Source organism: Cricetulus griseus, chromosome 2 (genome assembly GCF_003668045.3).
Source record: "Cricetulus griseus strain 17A/GY chromosome 2, alternate assembly CriGri-PICRH-1.0, whole genome shotgun sequence".
NCBI classification, from domain to species: domain Eukaryota; kingdom Metazoa; phylum Chordata; class Mammalia; order Rodentia; family Cricetidae; genus Cricetulus; species Cricetulus griseus.
The window spans coordinates 326437303-326445620 of NC_048595.1; the positions used below are offsets into that span (position 1 = coordinate 326437303).

General features: G+C 39.3%; 1 protein-coding gene across 3 annotated transcripts in view; it reads left to right on the plus strand.

The window, feature by feature from the left end:
- Positions 1-7931, plus strand: part of Depdc1b (DEP domain containing 1B) — a 57444-nt gene extending 49513 nt beyond the window's left edge. For all 3 annotated transcript variants that reach the window (XM_027401501.2, XM_035440561.1, XM_035440562.1), the window contains exons 8-11: positions 1065-1231; positions 3133-3309; positions 5219-5404; positions 6953-7931. In XM_027401501.2, the coding sequence (XP_027257302.1) occupies positions 1065-1231; positions 3133-3309; positions 5219-5404; positions 6953-7114 (692 nt within the window). In that variant the 3' untranslated portion in view covers positions 7115-7931. The remainder of the gene's footprint in view (positions 1-1064; positions 1232-3132; positions 3310-5218; positions 5405-6952) is intronic.
- The last annotated feature ends 387 nt before the right edge of the window (positions 7932-8318 follow it).

Sequence of the window (8318 nt, forward strand, 5' to 3'; positions counted from 1 at the left end):
CAAACAAAAGTCCGTTTTTATCTTTCCCTCCCTCCCTCTGTGTGTTTGTGTTAGAATGGGCAGGTGTATTGAGACATGTGTGGTCAGAAGGCAACTTTTGGGTATTGTTCCCCTCCATCTCATTCCTGAGGTATTTTGTCTGCTTGTGTATGCTTTGTCCTCCAGGCTAGCCAGCCTGTGATCTTCTGGGCAGTTCTCTGTATTCCATCTTGCTGTAGGCATGTTTACAGATGTGCAACAGTGTTGGGCTTTTTACAATGATTTCAGGGATCAATCATGTTTGTCTGACCAGCATTTTTACCTGCTGAACCACTTCTCTGGCCCCAGCTACTTATTGCTGTGAATGGTTTTATTGTGTTTAGTTATAGTCCTTCATGCTTTTATTTTTGTTCTTGTTTAAAGATGAATTATAAAAATTAAATGAATTTTTTCATTTTATATACATTGGTGTTTTCTTCTGCATGTATGTCTGCAAGGAGGGTGTCAGATCTTCTGGAACTAGAGCTACAAACAGTTGTGAGCATGTGGACACTGGGAATTGAACCCTGGTCTGGAAGACCATTGGCTAATGCTCCCAACCTCTGAGCCATCTCCCTAGCCCCTTGTTGTGGTCCTTCTATCCCTAATTTGTTCAGGCTTTTTGTCATGAAAAGATGATGAATTTATTAGATACCTCTTTTTGTAGCTATCAAAATGACCGTAGTTATTTATCTGTTAATATGGCATTTTATACATTGTATTCTTGATCATTTTAGGTTTTAGAATTAGGTTTTAGTGCTAGCCAGACTGCTCCTGGTTTAGAGGGAAAGAACTTGTTCTGTCTGTTTACGAGGTTGTAGCTGGGAGGGAAAAAATGGCTGCGTTTGTCCCCCATCTTATCCCTGCTTAATGGTTTGCATTTTCTATGCCAATTTGTGAGTCACAGTGCATGCCTATTGCACACCTTGCCAGGTGTAACTGAATATGTGAAAACATTTTGTCTAATTTTAACTGTAAGACTGTGAGGAAGGAGACACAGTCAAGTGGGCTGTGTACTAAAAGACAAAACTTCTTTTTTGAATCAGGTTTGCTACAGAAAGAGAAAATGGCAATTGAAGCATTTCAGATTTGTTGTCTCCTTCTGCCTCCTGAAAACAGGAGAAAGTTACAGTTGTTGATGAGGATGATGGCAAGGATCTGCTTAAACAAAGAGATGCCACCGCTGTGTGATGGCTTTGGCACCCGCACTCTGGTAGGTTGACTGTTGACATCTACCATGACCTACGTTTTCAATCTGAAATGTACCTGAATCCCTGTTCTGATCTGAGCAGCCAGATGATAGCTGGAGGGAGGCTTGCTTGGAGAGCATGGCCCACTGTCCAACCAGACTTACTGTGCTTTCGGTCTAGGGATCTTGAATAACATAGTGCCAAGTAAAGAGGGGACAGGCTCTTCCTTTAGAGACAACTGCTATGGCCTTGCTTACCATTTTACAAATGGCTACCTATGGTCAACATGAAGACAATGAAGGTGGGCAGACAGCATAGGAAAACCACATTGTCCTTTTCCAGCACAGGGGTTGTTGAGGAGTCTTGGTTATTGTAATGAGAGAGAGAGAGAGAGAGAGAGAGAGAGAGAGAGAGAGAGAGAGAGAGAGAGAGAGAGAGAGCGCACACGGGTAGTGGTAGGAGAAGCAGAAGAGGTAGTGGATTCAAGTGGGCAGAAGTAGAATACCCAGCTAGGCTAGACAACATGGGAGGAGAGGAAATTGTTTTTTTTATTTGACAATTTCATACACTTATAGAATCATGTGCTATTCTGATATATGAACTCACTGTAGAAATATTTAATTGAAACTAATTAATATGTCTTATCACACTACTTTTTTATTTAATTCTTTTCTAGCAGTTTTGCCACATTCCACTTATTAGTAGCTATGGCTATGGTGCCATGGATAGATTCCTAGAAATTTCTCCTAATTGGAACATTGCATGCTTTAGCCAGCACGTCCTCTCCCTGCTTCTTCCTGCCACTGCCTACTGCATATTACACTCTGTATCTCTCAGTTTTCCTCAAAAAGAGTCTTGTAGAGAGATTGTTTCTTTAATTTCATGTGTGTCCTTCTCATACTCTTGAAGCCACCACCCACTTCCTGGGGATTGCCTGGTCTAGCTTTAGAGGAGCACCCACTGCCCATTGGGGTGATTCTTGACCCCTTTTTGTGTTAAAGGAACCTTTTTGAAAAGTCAAAGAAAACTTGTACCTCTTCCCTATAACCACACACATATACACAAACATATATATATATACATGTGTATATATATATATATATACTTTCAAAGCATTCTTAAATCTATTGAAATTTATTGTTTCCAAGCAAAAATTTCTGCTTCTCCTTATATATGCAAATATGAAGATAAAGTGACACAGTGTTGATGAAAGTAGTCTTAATACGACTTGATAAACAGCAGCACATGACTTTATCTTTGTAGGTTTTGATGTGAGTGGTTGGCAATAAAATTAGAAAGAAAGGGAAAAAGAGGTTAATCAAGAGCATAAAATTAAAGGAAGTAATGATATGAATTCCATGGAAACTGTATTGTTTACATTAGTTTTATATTTATATTTCTGGTTGCCATAAGAAGAGTCTTGTCACTTGATACACAGCTTCTGTGTTCAAAGATAATTCTAAAGTGTGTGTCTCCAACTGTAGAGAAATGAAGTTAGCCAGGGAAAGATAATGGCAGTTGAGGAAAACAGAGTAAAAACAACCAATCTTATTAGGGTATTGTTTGGCCAAGTGGCTACAGGTACTTTGAACTTGAAAGTGCTAAATTCATGTAATTTTCAGAATATATGTGCACATGTATATGGATGTATTCATGCAAATATATATGCTTATAAAAGCTTGTATAAAATGAAGTTTCAAAAATTCCTCAGACAAGCTTCTCCCTGCTAAGTCTTTTAAGGGGAGATTTGCCCTTTGAGTTGGCCACAAGTGACTAGGTGCCTGGTGGGATGTGCACCCTGTCCCTTGGGCCACTTCTCGCCAACTCTTCACATCTGTCTTTTGTAAGATAACTGGTCCTCAGTTTAAAGAAGGCAAGGGCACGCATTTCTGCTGATTTCAGCCTCTCCTGCCTTTTGTTTTAGATGGTTCAGACGTTTTCCCGGTGCATCTTGTGTTCGAAGGATGAAGTAGACTTAGATGAGTTGCTAGCTGCTCGGTTGGTGACATTTCTGATGGACAATTACCAGGAGATTCTGAAAGTTCCTCTGGCCCTGCAGACCTCCATAGAAGAGCGTGTGGCTCATCTGCGAAGAGTCCAGGTAAGTTGATACATGGTCAGTTCTGTAAAATTGACAGCCTCCTTCTGACGTCTGTAATAAGGATTAAGTGAATTGGTGTGAGCCATGTGCTTACAATAGGTCTTGTCATGTTCTACACACTGCATGAGTCTGCTGTTACCATGGATAACCATGGGATGCATGCCTAGTGTATTATATCAATCCCTGCTGTATGGAAATCAACCTAATACATTGATCAAGTTTGGAAATATAGATTATATACACAGAAAACTAGCAGAGTTACACCAAAATGTCTATTAATATCTGTTTTTTCCTTCTCTCTCTTCCTCCTTTCTCCATTCTTTTCTTTGTCTCACTTATTTTTAGTAACTTAGTTTTTCTTACTTAGTAATACAATGGAACATTATCCCCTATCTTCAAATATTCTTGATTGACACTTGTACCAAGAGCACACTCTGCAGGTAAATAATATTTGTATTAATGGTGTGTCCTTTTCTTTGCTGTGCCTTCTTATTAGGCAAATAAAGTAATAATACTGTGTTTCAGCTTTTGTCCTAGTCTTTTTTTTTTTTTTCTTTTTTGTAAAATCGGAATGATAGTTAATATTTTATTTGGCTAGTGCATACAGAAAATGCTTACAGTAATGTTTTAATGTTTATCACATAGCAAACTGCTGTTGAAGCTGTTGTTATTATTGGTATGTGATTAATGTCATTATTGATAACATCTATATTTCATAATAGGAATGAATGCATAATTGAGTGTGGTGCTATAGGTTTTAAATTTTTAGTTTTATTTTACTTTATGTTTTTAAGACAGGGTCTCGTATTGAAATTCAAGGTGACCTGGAACTCATTATGTAGCCCAGGCTGGTCTTGAATTTGGGGAAAATCTTCCTGCCTCAGCTTTCTGATTCTTGGGATTATAGATATGAGCTACCATACCCAGTTACGGCTGATATTTAGATTGTTTCTTTATTTCTCTCTGTTTTGCAAGCAATATATTAGTAAATGTTTTTATAGCTAAATTTTGGGGGAGGGAGCTGATCCACAACTATTTTCCAAGAGTAAATTACCAGGTGCATCATTGCTAGATCAAAGAACTTAAATACTTAAATTTTAAGTATTGACAGCATATTGCCAAATTTCCTTTTAGTTTGATTGCTTCAATTTAATTTATGTCAGTGGCATACGAAAATAAGTGTTCATTTCAACTTTGCTTCTGTTTTGGATATAATCACCATGTATATGTGCATGTCATATATGTATATTATATGTGTATGCACACATGCCCTTGCCATTTGCATTGGTAAAACGCATAACATTTTTTTCTCCTGATGTTTTATGACTCAGTCTTTGAAGAGTAGAGATGAACTGCTTCACAAGGAAGGGTTAAAGCAGGAGTTGTCTCTCTGGGTACTTGCTGGTTTTGTGTGCTCACATACTTAGCAGGCAGATCACAGAAATTTAGCCTGTGAGCCCTGTGCCTTTGAGGATCAAGGGTGCGCTGTGCTGATTAATCTGCCCACAGATAAGCTTGGTCCTGTAAAGGCGGAATTGTGCTATGAATAAAATCAGTGATGACTTTACATGGTTCCTGGAGATCAGACTCAGGTCTCCAGGCTTTTCTAGAAAAGCCACTCACCAGACCCTGATTTCTATTTAAATTTCAGATCTTATTGAAGGGTACATCCAGGAGTTCTTTGTTGTTTATTGTTTTTTGTTTTTGTTTTTTTAGAATGGGTCAGTTCAGAAAAATAAAACAATCTCATATTTTAAATTTAAGACTGGCTTTAAATTACTATTTTTTCAAAAGCATGGAAACACTCTCCTTTTCAATATGGCTCCCCTAAGCAAACCGAGGAAAATATTACACTCCTGTCAGGAGACATGCTGATGTTGATTTAATCTAATTCTGTGTTTTGCCTCAGATAAAATATCCAGGAGCTGATATGGATGTCACGTTGTCTGCGCCTTCCTTTTGCCGTCAAATTAGTCCTGAGGAATTTGAATACCAAAGGGCGTATGGCTCTCAGGAGCCCTTGGCAGCCTTGCTGGAAGAAGTCATAGCAGATGCCAAACTCTCCAACAAGGAGAAGAAGAAGAAGCTGAAGCAGGTGATGAGATGAGGCTGCTCCTCAGAAGGCATCTCCCTCTTCTCCGTTCTCTGGTTGTTTCTTCCTATTACTCTTTCTTCATGGGCCTCACATAAATCTCATTTGGGTTCTTTGTTGCAGTACATGGGTGGTTGGTACACTGCAGTCATTTTCCCAGTTCTATCATTTTTACATCGAGTACTTCTCTTGTGAGATAGGTTCTAATATTTGTCATCTGTTTTGCTACCTGGCATGATATGATTTATCCAACAATTACTGCAAATGTACTTCTCTCCACTGAGACACCTAGCAGAAACTGTTACTTTCAGATAGGCAGTATCAGCACGACTTCTTGCCTCAGACCCCACTAAGTGTTCCAGTTAGCCAAACCCAGTTCCTCTTGAGGGAGGCAACAGAGCTGAGGGACTTAGAGAACAGTTTTCACTCAGAAAAGGTACACTGCATCACTTCTTCACTGCATCACTTAGGTTTTGTCACTGTGAAAGAAAGACTAAAAGAAGCAACCTAAGGGGTGGGGAAGGTTTCATTGGCTCCCAGTATCAGAGGATATATCATTGTAGCAGATAAGGGATGATGGGGAAATTTAGGGTGTGGTAACATGAACATTCGTAGAGACTGTTCATGTCACCATGGGCCAGAGAGCATCTGTGGAAATGGCAGGGTAGTATACCTGCAGGGATCTGCTTCCAGGGATTCACTTCCTCTAGCCAGGCTCTGCTTCCAAGTTTTCAAGACCTCCCAAAGTCACTGGGAATCAAGTATTGGAAGCATGGCACCAGGAGGACATTTGCAATGCCAGCCTTATTTTGACTATCCTTAAAGTCTGGTCTTCACTCAGGTGGATGATATCTGGTTCTCTTTTCATTTATTTTTTTATTTTTTCAGACAGAGTCTCACTCTGTAGCCCAGGTCAGCCTTGGCTTAGCCATCCTCTCATCTCTGCTTGTGGAGTGCTAGAAATAGAAGTGGTGCCTTGCCACTCTCTTGGTTTGTGTACATTACTACACAGCTGGGTTCCTAGACACAGCATACATGGGATTGTTCCCTGAATTTGGGGTTCTGGGCCTCTTTCTCATTTTTCTTTCTGATAATGTTGGAGAAGTATTGAGTATTGAATATCTAAGGAAGAATACATTACCTTCCTTTAAATATCCTGTGGATAATACCTCCAGCATGTTCTCTTTTGTTGGGTAGAAGCTGGCCAAGCTGAGTTGGAGAAGCAGAGAGATGGTAAAACATAGTTGGGCCAGACTTTCTTTAATTGTGTAGAATGAAAGTTATTTTCAATTCAGACTTAATTGTGGCTGGTTTTCACAGTGAGGTCTAGATATAGTTGACAGTGAGAACATTTTGAGGGATTTGATTACAAGGACAATTTCATCTGAAGATGGGATCAAAGGAAAGATGAGGTAGAGCTGTGGGCATCAGCATCAAATAATTCAACGAGAGTAAAGGAAAGCAGAGATCAAGAACTCTTAAAATTTGACTGTTTGATTTTTGTGGCTTTTTTGTGCCTTTTTTTTGGACTCATATTGGACTCCTGTTCAGTTTCAGAAATCTTACCCTGAAGTCTACCAGGAACGATTTCCTACCCCAGAAAGTGAAGCACTTCTCTTTCCTGAAAAACCCAAGCCCAAACCGCAGCTGTTCATGTGGGCGCTGAGGAAGCCTTTCCAACCATTTCAGAGAACAAGAAGTTTCCGGATGTGATACAGTGACCGAGTTTTAGAGACCTCAGTGGTAGAGACAGTTTTGAGTCAGTCAAGGTTGAAGAATGCCAAGTCATAAACTACTGAAATAATGGAGTTTCAGAGAATCAGTCAGGTGATCTGACTCTTAAAATGTTGAGCCGTTGTCAGTATTTTTATAAATCTCAATGCTGTTTTTAGAGATGTACAAATCAATGGATGGTTACAAGCCAAGTGTACATGGTGGTGTAACAGTCTTGGGATTGTTACAAAATTCCCTTCCTTCTGTTTGTTGTTTTCCATGGTGTGTAAAGTTCTTGTGTGTGTTTTCTACTCACTGACACCTCTGGTGAAACCAAGCCTACGATTAATGTATATACTTGAATAAGAACCACACTGGGTGCTGTTACTGTGGTGGCATTGACTCAGTTGCCAATTGTGATTTCTCCTATGTGAATCCCATTTTGTTGTTGTTGTGCAAAAGTCCCTACTGTCTTGCATTGTGATGGTAGTGCCTTTTATTGCAGATTTGTCAGTTGCTGTGAGATTTACTACCATCGGCTCTTTGATGACCCATATATCAGTCTGCATGTGCCTATATGTGGAGTAGATTTGCATCTGCCATAGTCATGTAATTTGAGTCTTAGCTAAAGACGGACGGTTGAGCAGGATAAATTCTTTGGATTCCCTTAGACCTGTAAATCTAAATTAAATCTTTGTTTGCTTTTATGAAAAGTATAAATGGTAAGATGAAATTACTTCCTTTCTGAATATATTTTCTCAGCTTCTTCATCCTTTTGAAAGTAAATGGAATGTAAATAAATACTAAGTTTTTTTTTAATATGATGCCTCGTGTTTTTCTTTCTTTTTTTAATATTACCCCTAGTGTTTTTCTTTCTTTCTATCTTTTTTTTTTTTTCAGATAAGTTAGGAGCCTCCTCAAATGCCTTTGCCAATATTTTCACATCACTCTGTGCTTCAGAAAGTTGTTTTATTTTGGCTTTTGTATTGGTTTCAAGAAAGTGCCCTCCCACCCCACCTCCATGTTTGTCTGCTTCTGTCTCCCTCTCCTTTCCTTTTTCATCTTCTTCCCCGTCTTCTCCCTTCTCTGTCTTTTGTTTCTTCTGTAAAATAGTGGAGCCTCTGAAATACGCTGAGAGTAATGGCCCTGAGCTAACTGTGCCCTTGAGATCTGCCCCGTTCTGCTGTGGCAGACTGTCTTCTGT